The sequence below is a fragment of the Clupea harengus genome, chromosome 1 (genome assembly GCF_900700415.2).
Source record: "Clupea harengus chromosome 1, Ch_v2.0.2, whole genome shotgun sequence".
NCBI classification, from domain to species: domain Eukaryota; kingdom Metazoa; phylum Chordata; class Actinopteri; order Clupeiformes; family Clupeidae; genus Clupea; species Clupea harengus.
The window spans coordinates 7,095,130-7,107,459 of record NC_045152.1 but is presented as its reverse complement, the minus strand read 5'-3'; the positions used below and the strand labels follow the sequence as shown (position 1 = coordinate 7,107,459).

The window sequence follows — 12,330 nt, the reverse complement described above, 5'->3', positions numbered from 1 at the left end:
TCTGTGGCAGAAAATGTCCATTGATAAAAAGATCAAAAAGACATTCCTGGTTGTTAGTTTTTTCCTCTCTTCCACTGGCTCCCATTGTGTCTGGTCGTAACACATGAATGTCTGACATGTTAATGATAGCCTCCAGAGCATGGCAGGGTTTGACACCACACCTAAAAATGACTACGTAAACTCATAGCCTATGACAACATGTCCTTTAACACACAAGGCCACCGCCTACACAGGGTTTGCCCTGCCTGGTCTCTTCCACTGGGGCGATAACATCTCGCGTGAGAGGAGGAGATGAGGCATGTGTCTGGACTGTGTGTGTGTGTGTGTGTGTGTGTGTGTGTGTGTGTGTGTGTACATGGAGCACACACACCTTTAATCGTTCCAGCATTGCACAATGCCATTTTGTCCGATGACACACGTTTATAGTGGATTTGTGTGGATGGTGGTTCGGGTTGATCAGACCTGAAATTCCAGAAATGTCCAAATTCAGCCTAAGGAGAAGGCCAATTCTTGGAATAATGAAGTGAACATTCTACTGAATTACCTTACTTACATCATCAGTGTGGGACGTGTACTGATGAAAGGGTATTTTCTAACATATTTAACCGATGCGCGGGTAGCTTGTCTCTAAATTAGGCTTTCTTAAGAATGGGGCGCTGGAGAAGTTGGCAACAGGCCCCGAGGAATTCTGGGCCAGTCACCATCAGATCTTAGTCACTGAACTGCACGCTTCTCGCATTCCTGTTTTGCCCCTTCAGTACGTAAGAAGTGGCTGAATTCCTGGTCGGAAAAGCGGCCCTTAAACAATCTCTCACTAATGGCCTTAGGGTTAGGTGTGTGTGTGTGTGTGTGTGTGTGTGTGCCTGAGCCAGTGGGGTTGTGCGAGTTCGTTATCAATGACCTGTGTGCAGCATGGTTTCACTTTAGGTGTGTGACAGTTGAGTGGGATGCCCTTCTTGTAATCAGTGTCTAGAGGTGTAAGAGGAAGTGGGACAACCTTCTTAATGCGGGGGATGCGGGGGACTTGTATTTCTCCAAATAGTAATACTGTGACGGTACCATCATCATACTCGCAGCCGGTGGTTTTTCATAAAACTCCCACAGAGTTTTTGCTGCTGTGAGTACTTCCTTAATGGCACGACCCCTGGCTTATGAATGATGTGAAACTGCAAGAAGTGGATCATGGCCCCTCGCCTCGGATGTAGTGAATGAGTCTTTCTCTCTGACGCTCATTTCTTTTTTCCCTTTCTCTCTTTCTGTTTCTTTTTCTTGTTATCTCCCACTATTTCACTCTGCCTCAACACCTCCCCCTCTCTTCTACCTCTCCTTTCTCTTTCACTCACTTACCCCCCCCCCCACCCCCCACTCTCTCTCTACCTCTCTCTCTATCTATCTATCTATCTCTCTCTTTATCTCTCTCTCTCTATCTCTCTCTCTCTCTCTATGTATCTCTCTCTCTCTCTATCTCTCTCTCTCAGCTCTACTGGACCTCCCAGTGCAGCCGTCCTCTGAGGTTATGGGTTTCGGGCAGTCAACCGCTGCTGCCAGCCAGCTGCCCTTCCGCTTCTATGACCAGTCCCGCCGAGGCCCTGCTGACTCCAGCGCCCAGCGCTCCGTCTTCGACAAGGTCCCAGGTAACCACATCTAAAACAGGACCCCCCCCCCCCCCCCCCTCTCTCACCTGTGTCCCAGGTAGCCACATCTAAAAAAGGACCCCCCTCTCATCTGTGTCCCCTGGGGCCCAAGTCTACATTCACTTCCACCTACATAGCAGTGACAGAGTTTATCTATTAAAGTAGAAGTAAAAGATCAATATTTACGTAGTTTAAAAGGCCAATATTGTTATGAAGCACACATGTAGCATAGTATATTTGAGTTCCAGTTGTTAAGAGGCTCATAAAGTATAAAAGAGGTTTACAAGCAGGACAAGTAGTCAGGAGATGTAGCTCTTCTGTGTACAGTGAAATGTCTGAATCTCTGTCGTTTTAACGAACAGAATGTTCAATCAGACAGGGTGTCTGTCAGTGGAGAGAGCTAGACAGGGTGTCCGTCAGTGGAGAGAGCTAGACAGGGTGTCTGTCAGTGGAGAGAGTTAGACAGGGTCTCTGTCAGTGGAGAGAGCTAGACAGGGTGTCTGTCAGTGGAGAGAGCTAGACAGGGTGTCTGTCAGTGGAGAGAGTTAGACAGGGTGTCTGTCAGTGGAGAGAGCTAGACAGGGTGTCTGTCAGTGGAGAGAGCTAGACAGGGTGTCTGTCAGTGGAGAGAGTTAGACAGGGTGTCTGTCAGTGGAGAGAGCTAGACAGGGTGTCTGTCAGTGGAGAGAGTTAGACAGGGTGTCTGTCAGTGGAGAGAGCTAGATAGGGTGTCTGAGACGATTCATTTTCAATTTCTCTCTTGTGATGTTTCATAGAGCTTTACTGCTGAAATGTGTGCAGGAGGGGACATTGTAACGCGGTTCATTTTTCCATCAGGTGACATAATCCCGAGACAGTAACCACAAGCAGATCTTTGGCTATAAATACCCCCACGGCTTTCGTTATTACCACTGCCAAGGAGTCTGTCTGCAGGCAGCATTACACAAAAACCACAGGCTCAATTTCCATAAAACTTGGTGGAAAGGTGTAGCATTGGCCATAGACCATCACATTTTGGAGTGGATTCAACTCATAGGGCAGATCCACAAATTTAGTTTCACTTTCACTAACGTTGCAAGATGCGCGCATTTGGCCTTTTGAGTGCCCTTGTAGTTTTGTTGTATTTGGAGACTCCTTACTCCACATGGGATATGAGACATCATGTTAGAAGTGTTTCCAACCGAGTAACCAACAATGGCAAAGCAATGCTTGCAGACTCTACTGTGTATGTTTATAGTCGTATAGACGTATAGACGAATCCTAAATCCCACACAGCGGATTTGAAAGACGGCAGTTGCTCTGCAAATAACCCTCTCTCTGTCTTGCCAGCATTCGCCATTGTCAATCGCCATCTGTGATCATTTTGTTTTTAGTTTCCCCTCTCTTCTCCAGCTCCTTTTTGCATACAGAGGGCTCCAGGGAAATTCTAACAGGCTCCAGAGATGTTCTGTGGATCTAAATGTACAACAGCATGCATGCAGTCAGCAGCACAAAAAGCACGTTTTGGAAATAAAAGCAAAATGACAAGACGTTTCATAATACCGCGGTTCACGCGTGCGTATCGAACTGTAGGGGCGTACGGAATGGTTTAACATAATACCTGTGTATAGTTGCATCACTCTTTTGTTTACGACCACATTCACCTACCCCTTGTCGATCACTCAGTTCTGTTTATTTGTCATTAACTTAACATTGAGGGGTGAGGGAGTGAAAAAGAAACGGGACAGCCAACGTCCTAGTTTTCCTTTCTTCCAAATATGGATATCGCACAGCTGCTCTGATTTCTGATTAATGAAGCCCCCTCTGACTCTCTTCCATGGTACGTTGGGCAGGCCGCGCTCACTCAAGCTTTGAGGAAGACACACTACATCCTATTGCAAGGTTACGTTTCCTCTTTTTCGGTTAGTGGATTAACAAACTTCAGTGAAACTGTCGGCTTCTGTGGAACAGCAATTAATCCACTTCTAGGTAAACAGTTTAAGTTAGCTGGAACAGCCACGCTTGATCGCCATACGAAACCGTCTTGAGTATTTTAGTAATATTATGATTTTCCACATGTGGATACGTGGGCTGTGGTTAGTTTATGACCCTTGGTTAACGCCTCTTTGGTCTGGAAAACACGCGTCCATTTCATCCAAAAAAGACCTGAAATACTGATCTATCTGAGCCCGATACACGTTTCCATTGCGTGATGATCCATCCCAGATGCCGAAGAGCCCAGAGAAGTCGACGGTGCTTTTGGACACGACACATAAGGCTTCCTTGTGGCACAGTAAAGTTCTAACTGGCATTTGTGGATGCAACTATGTATTGTAGTGCTCGACAAAGGTTTGCCAAAGTAATTCTGAGCAATCATTTCCCCCTGCCTAAAGGACTAGTCCTCTCCTGGATGCTACTTTTGTACCAAGCCATGGATACGATCACCTGATAACATCAACTGTTTCACATCATTAATTAATTAGTTTACCTCATTAAGAGCCCTAATTTGCCCCAGTGTTGTGTTGCTGGCCTGAATGGCAGGAATATATGTATATTTACAAATTAGGTTGACTAGACAAAACATGAAATATCTTTTGTTCATATTGTCTGGCGTCCCAACTTTTTCCGAGTTGGGCTTGTATGAGTAAGCTTGACTGTATGAAGGGGCATCATCCAGGAAACGATAGCTGTGATTGAACATCTTCATTTCACACCAGAAAGAGACTTGTCTCTCTTGTTTTCCACAATGGGCACATTTCAAGTCGAAATGCAGAAGTGAAAATCTCTCCAGAATCAGTGTGACAAACAGTGGTTGCTACTTCATGGCAACAACTGCCTGTCTTTCTCTGCTGTTGGCTGGTGGAGACGCGTCCCCTGTGAGTTTCAAGTGTTCTGTTAAGTTCTACCCATTCATTTGGGGAACAGACGGAGTCATTGTTTTTAGGCAAAGATAAGCAAACTGGTGTTGGCCATCTTTCTTGATGAATTTCTTAGAAACGCCACCAGGAAGTCACAGTACAGGGAACGGGTAGGCTTTCTCAGACCTAGAAATAGCTCAGTTCTTAGTCGTTGTCATTGCAAGTTGGCACAGCGGTCGTCAGGACACATTACATTTTTTCCTCCTTTAATGAGGAACTGTGTATGACTTTTTTTTTTAGATATTCTGTAAGTAGGTGTAATGCTTGTCACTCTTTATCACTCTGAGTCATGCCGATTCAATCGGCCATCACTGCTATCAATCAATCAGTCAGTCTATCTATCAGTCAGCTTCCATTCTCTCTCATTGTCTAAGACAGGTGCCAGTCATCACCTTGACAGGTCAGGTCGTAGGCCGTGATAAGTGTGAGCTGTCTGCTGCCGCTGTTTCTGTGCGTTGCAGACGCGGGGAGGTGTGATTCAATTTCAAAACCGCGGTTGTATTCCCCACCCCCTCCCACCAGCTGGGGAAGTCTGACTAAAACTAGACTCTCATTGCCTTCTGTGATGTGACGTCTTTTTAGACGAAGCTTGCACTGTTCCAGGAACCGCTAACCAGCTGCGTGTGGCGAACACTTCAGCCAGTTTCAGTAGTGGGACTCAAATTGTCAAGCGGGGTCGCGCCAGCTTCAGGTGGCCTCGGTATTTCATTTAGCGGGAGAAAGAAATCTTTGGGGTCGGTTCATTAACTCTTCATGGAAGTGGGACAGGATGTCGTTCACCTGAAGTTTTTTTTTTTGTTTTCTTCTCTTCGGTAGAAAAAGCACTGCAGAAGTGAAGTGCAAAAAGCATCTTAAGGGGTGACGTTCTACAGTGGAATAGTGGGAACGTGGCATACAAATGAAACCGATAATATTCGAGTCGAAACAAGTTGAAATAATTCCACAGAAATAGAATGTGAAATGTGATACTGGTCTATGTACACAACATTTTACTTCTCTTCTTCCATTGTTGCTGGGTGTGTGTGTGTGTGTGTGTGTGTGTCTGTCTGTGTGTGTGTGTCTGTCTGTCTGTCTGTCTATGTCTGTGTGTGTGTGTGTGTGTGTGTGTGTGTGTGTGTATATGTGTGTGTGTGTGTGTGTGTGTGTCTGTCTGTATGTGTGTGTGTGTGTGTGTGTGTGTATGTATATGTGTGTCTGTGTGTGTGTATATGTGTGTGTATGGTTTCCTTCATTCAGGGAAACTAAAAGGAGGTTATGAGTCAGAAAAGGAAGGTGTGTAGGGGTTGTGTGTGTTTGTGTGTGTGTTTGGACTGAGTGCAGTCAGCCTTAGGGATAGGCATTTGAGTATTGATTCCCTGCCTTTGCAGTGATGCTACTGTGAAGGGGCCGTATCCTTTTACGTGAAATGTTCCGCCTCACTGTACTGATAATGGCACAGTGATTAATAGATAGGGTCCAATAGTTCATGAAGAGGTCTGCGTGTGCATGTTATCTGTTTGGATTCATCCATACATACATTTACATTTATGTCAAGATGTTGACACCCCAAAACCCACCCTTTAAATGTATAGTCTGCGATTCTGATAAAAAAATCTCAAATTCAGAGATGTGCTCCTCACATTCCTCTAGTTCAGTCGTTCTCAAAGTGTGGTCCACCACTGGTGGTCTGCCAGTGCCCCGTAATGGTCCGCGACGGCCAAAAGTAAATCATTGCGACATTTCTAACATACAACTCAGAACGAAGAGAACACAGTCAGTAGTAGCCTAATCTATTAAAGAGTAGCCTAATCTATAAACAAGGTCATGGATTGGTGGCTTAAGACAGGGACAATGAAAAGAAAATTAAATGAGAAAGCCTCTGACACAGACAAGGAGAAGGTGCAACGGCGAGATGGTTCAGCCGCATAGGGCATCATCCCCCCGCGGAGCTGCATTCAAACAGCGTTTTTTTTCTCCCGATGCGGAGACAGCAAGATGATAACTATATTCTGTGTTGTGTGACGTTGGATAATGACAACTCTTAATTATGAAAATATGGCTATATTAATGCCAGTCGGCTAGCCTACTGTTGGTAGTGAAATACGGCGGTCGCGTGGTCGGTATGCGCATCGTTGTGTTTATTGGTTGTGTTGTGTGATACATTGGCGTGTCTGAGTGTGTGATGGGAGTATGAGGCTGTGAGCGAACTATAGTTTGTAACATAAAGTCACGCATGGAGCAGGGTTCCAGATGCTTTGCCTAGCCCATTGTCATATCTATAACTAGCCTACCGGTACGTAAAAAAGGAGAGCCCACCCGCGGAAATCATTGCAGCTAACAATTGTCTGGTGCCAGGTCTGGGTAGGAGGCCTGTTGTTCCGGGGATATACTATTTAGTTAGATGGTCCGCAAGTTTTTTTTTGTTGGCTAAGTGGTCCTTGGTCTGAAAAAGTTTGAGAAACACTGCTCTAGCTGTCCGTTCAGTTTTGTTAGCGTTTCGTACCCAATCTTGGAGCAGTAAATGGGAAACAAACATAGTGGCTCGGGCCGAGCCAAGAACAAATTCAGCCAATCAACACGTTTCTCCAGGAGCACAGAAGGGAGGGGTGTAATTTAATTGGCTGTTTGAGCTCAAATATCAACCACCTTTTGCCACTTTATCTTGACAGAACAACATAGGTTTGTATTCTGACTGCATTTACTTCTGGAACAGTCAAAAGAATGATTCCAGTGGCTCCGTGGAAGACATTTAATTTCTATTTTTGACTTCGTCTGGATATGTGTGACTGCTTTTCTGCAGAGACCAAATTAATCATTTTCCTTACTTTAAAGGGTAATTCATAAAAAAAATTGTAATTTGAAATTTCTACCCCTGTCTTCTCCCTCTCTCTTTTCATATTTTCTGGCCCATTCTAAAAGGGGGGTATATTTTAAACAAATGCAAAATGTGTAGCAAGCAGAGGCACGATGTACAGAATGCATAGTTTTATTTATGAGCGCGGTTTTCCACTGTTCCACTGTTATGTTGCTGGCCTGAATGGCAGGAATAGATGTATATTTACAAATTAGGTTGACTAGACAAAACATGAAATATCTTTTGTTCATATTGTCTGGCGTCCCAACTTTCTCCGAGTTGGGCTTGTAGGAGTAAGCTTGACTGTATGAAGGGGCATCATCCAGGAAACGATAGCTGTGATTGAACATCTCCATTTCACACCAGAAATATTGTAAGTCTACAACCTTCCAGCAAAAATGTAGTATACATACTCTGTACATCGACTGCATACTCATTTCGTCAAAGACGCCTATCTACACATCAGACATGTACTCTGCGTACTATGAGCGAGAGTGGTGTGAAAATGGTATGCAAACGCTGCTTTTGTTGATGGTTTGGTATAGAGAGTTATTTCCTCTCACGCGAGCGCAGAACGTATGTGCTAGTTGGTGCTTTGTCGTTGTGGTGTGTTCAAGGTGTGTTCAACTTTTTGTCCCCGACACAGGCAATATGAGGCGACGCAATAGTCAGCCATCGTCGCCGTTAGTTCTTTGATGATGGTTTGGTGTGTCCCTGGCTTTAGAATGCCCGTCTCTACAGCGAATATTCTATTGCTAGGGTTCTAGTGGTGTTCTCTGTCTAATGCCGGCGTTCCGGTGGTGTGTTCTCTTGTAGGTTTCGCCCACAGTGCATCACAGCACAGCCCCTCCCCACTCTCCTCCCCCTCACCCCCCTCCAGCAGCAGCGGCAGCACCGGCCAGTGTGACTCTGTCACGACCAGCACCCCCTCTACAGGTAACACACACACACACACGACATATGCATGTTTACATACACACGCACACACACATACACACACACACACGATATATGCATGTTTATATACACATACACACACACACACACACACACACACACGACATATGCATGTTTATATACAGACGCGCACACACACACACGACATATGCATATTTAAATACACACACACGACATATGCATGTTTGTATACAGACGCACACACATACACGACATATGCATGTTTATATACACACATACACACACACGACATATGCATGTTTATATACAGACGCACACACACACGACATATGCATATTTAAATACACACACACACGACATATGCATGTTTATATACAGACGCACACACACACACGACATATGCATGTTTGTATACAGACGCACACACACACACGACATATGCATGTTTATACACACACACGACATGCATGTTTATACACACACACACACACACACACGACATGACATATGCATGTTTATATACACACGCACACACACACACACATGACATATGCATGTTTATATACAGTTGCGCACACACACGACATATGCATGTTTATATACAGACCCACACACGACATATGCATGTTTATATACACACACGACATATGCATGTTTATATATAGACACACATACACACACCAACACACACACACACACAACATATGCATGTTTATATACACGCACACACACACAGACATACACACATGCTGCTCGTGCATCAATACACACACACACACGCTGCTTGTGCATGTATACACACAGACACACACACACACACAAATATAGACACGCACGCACACAGCATATGCATGCCCACACACACTGGTTTGATTGCTCAGAATGTATTCTGTTGATAGGTTGCCCTCTCTCACTTACTCATATACCCACGCACCCAGAGACCAGGCTTATGAATATTCACACACACACACACACACACACACACACACACACACACACATCCCACAACACAACACATACATTCATACACATATGTACACTGAAAGACTCAATGGTATGAATTAATTGTACAGGTTACAATACATACATACTGTACATCCACCCAAAAGCACTCACAGGCAACATTTAATAACTAGCCTATCAGCGAGCTTATTAACCTGACACCAATGCTGGTGCTAATGCTATGTAGAGTAATTCGGTATGATGTCTGCTGCTTGGTCTGATCCCACTTGACAAATGCCTCCCACTGCCATACATGAGCAGAGCACGTCTGTTTTTTAAGCCCTCATACCTCCTTACTTACTGTGTGTGTGTGTGTTTGTGTGCGTGTGCGTGTGTGTATTTCTCTGCATCTGTGTAAATCCATACATGTGTTTGCTGTGTATGTGCACATAAATGCTTGTATTTGGCCATGTCAATGTGAACATGTGCGTGTGAGTTTGTGCGTGGGTGTGTGCGTGTGTGTGAATGCGCGTGCGTGTGTGAGCGTGCGTGTGTTTTAGCACGCTCGTGAGAATAATGGGGAATTGAATGTCCTCACCCAACTTGCGGCTCATGTTATTCTCTCAGCCCATTACAATGTCAGAATCTTGCCAACTTCCAAATAATCACACTCAACCCCCGATGGAAACTCCAACTTGGATTCCCTCAAACCTCTGGAAGATGATGGTTTTAAACATGAGATGGAAGATTAGGCCCTCTTAGTCAGCTTGTTGATATTAAACAAAGCCTCCCTGGTACCCGTTTGTTTGGTTACTGCTGACTCCAGAGCAGCACAGGAAGACTGTGTCTACTACCGCTTACTTTACGAAGTATACTGCAATACCGTGCGTAGTGCACACTAAGCACTTACATCTGTAGTGCGTTCTGTCACTGATTAGTGTTGTCTCAAATGGAACACTGACGGACACAAATGCAGACCTGCCAACATGTACGCATTTTGCGTACCTGGCACGCATTTTGACATCAAAGTACGCAGGTACGAGTTGATGCTCTAAAAGTACGCATAACGCTCAATAATGTATTGCCGGTTTTCAACGGGTTCAACCTTCAAAGTCTGTCTGTGTCGAGTCGCCAAGGCGTACATGGGCAGCTGCAGCAGAGCAAGAAGCAGAAGAGGAGTTTGACCAATCACAGACCCCCTGCCGTTACTATCGTTACTATCCTCTGTTTGACCCTCGAAATCAGAGAGTACTAGGTTACACTGTAGTCAGTAGAATCAACCACTGTTTAGGTCTCAGTTACCGATTTTTCATTCATACTTACCTAACTCTCCCTTCTCGTCCACATCTGACCAAGTCTTCAAGTGAGGACATTAAACAAAGTTTAAAATCACTGAAAGGTAAACTAATGAGTAATGCAGAGATAAGACGTTAAATTAATTTATTTTAGCCCAACGATGTTAGCCATGCGGTCTTCATATCATGTTCGCCAACGATTAGATGGCAAATAGATATAAGTGTCTTTGCTGTGTCGTTACGCTTTCTTGGTGTTTTGATATTACTAATTTCAGACAAACCCTTGTAGTATGCTACCATGGAAGAACCACCGGATAAAAGAAAAAGATTGCATGCAACTCAAAAAATCATTGATAGTTACCGGGAGAGATGTCTACCTTGTCCACACATAGGCCTACGCACAGCTATTGTCATGCCACAGTGTAATAGGTTATATGTTTCTACGAATAATACGCTAATGATAATAGCCTAATAAAACTCTTCCACTGACTAGAATTTAATTAGATGATAAAGAAGCGAACACAGCGCCATCATTTGGTCTTAGCAGTTGTCCTGGTATCACATCGTGTCATTGGGCTTGCATTCAAACGTCAGACGTGAGGAGAAAAAATAAATGTGATGAAACATGACACTTGACAGGTATGAGGTCGTGTTAAATATGTTAATTAAAAAGGGAACAAATATAACGTGACCATTGTTTGAGAAGGTCCTAAGTAGCCTAGAGTGAAATAACATCCCAGAGAAAATGTAATAGGCCTGCTGCGTACTGCTCACTTGTGCAGTGACATTTTTTTATTAGGCTACGAATTTGTTGTCACAGTTATCACAGTCTTTTTTTTCTTTCATTAGGCCTACTAAAGTGGTTCAGAACTGCATTATTTATTAGGTCAGAATGCCCAGGGGTGGTACTCAAACACATTTTCCAATGTTGGCAGGTCTGCAAATGCCTTTTAGCCATAAATCTGTGCGCCAGCTTCCTCCGGCCAATTGGAAATTTTAAACAAAGATGGCGAACCAAACTCCGCTGATGGCCATGTTTTGTATGTAAATGTACATCTTTTGGCTTTTCTCGCTTAGTTTTTTTCAAAAGTTACCGAGAAATAGACACTGTACTATCAGATAACACAGTTATTGTAACCAGCAGTAATGGTTGAAGTGATTTGCGAAGCGTCAGTCAGCCACCTCTCCAAACTGAAAAGCTGCCGAAAGGGCTCCTCCACTTCCACTACGCAGCCAAGATGGCGCCCGTTTAGGGCAAGTAGTGTCCATCGTTTCACACTGCATTTTTTTTTACCGTTTGCAGTGCGCCATCCGGGTACTTTTTAGTGCCCTGAATTCTGCTGGTTCTGTCAGTGTGAACGCCCTGAGCACTGAAAGTCAGTGTTTGAAGTGTGCAAGTGCGCGGTAGTAGACACGGCCCAACAGTTCGCCAGTTGTAAAAAGTGACACTACTACTGTATAAGTTACTGGATGGTTTAGACCCAAGATACATATGTTTAAAGAATGTAAACAAAATAGAGCTCTTAGATCCATGGACTCAGGTCAGCTAATGGAGCCCAGAGCCCAAATTAAATATGGTGGAGTAGCAATTAGCTGTTATGCAACTGGAACAAATTGCCAGAAGATCTTAGACGTGCCTCAAATGTAGCAAAAAAAAATGTCAAAACGTTTTTCATGTGCCTATGATTGAGCTCTAAAAACCTGCACTCTATTGTTACTGCACTTAAAAACTGAATTAATGTTTTTAATACTTAATACATTTCCTTGCAGTCCAACAGCAATTCTCTCTCTCTCTCTCTCTGTCCGTCTCT

General features: G+C 44.1%; 2 protein-coding genes across 2 annotated transcripts in view; one reads left to right on the top strand and one right to left on the bottom strand.

Annotated features, from left to right (window-relative positions):
• Positions 1 to 10,279, top strand: part of clec16a (C-type lectin domain containing 16A) — a 47,850-nt gene extending 37,571 nt beyond the window's left edge. The window contains exons 14-16 of the mRNA XM_031577113.2: positions 1,479 to 1,634; positions 8,181 to 8,358; positions 10,201 to 10,279. Of these exons, the coding sequence (XP_031432973.1) occupies positions 1,479 to 1,634; positions 8,181 to 8,358; positions 10,201 to 10,279 (413 nt within the window). The remainder of the gene's footprint in view (positions 1 to 1,478; positions 1,635 to 8,180; positions 8,359 to 10,200) is intronic.
• Positions 10,280 to 10,324: 45 nt separating this feature from the next.
• The window catches only part of ciita (class II, major histocompatibility complex, transactivator), a 16,256-nt gene continuing 14,250 nt past the window's right edge, over positions 10,325 to 12,330 (bottom strand). Inside the window, exon 7 of the mRNA XM_031577109.2 lies at positions 10,325 to 10,374. Coding sequence (XP_031432969.1) covers positions 10,325 to 10,374 — 50 coding nt within the window. The remainder of the gene's footprint in view (positions 10,375 to 12,330) is intronic.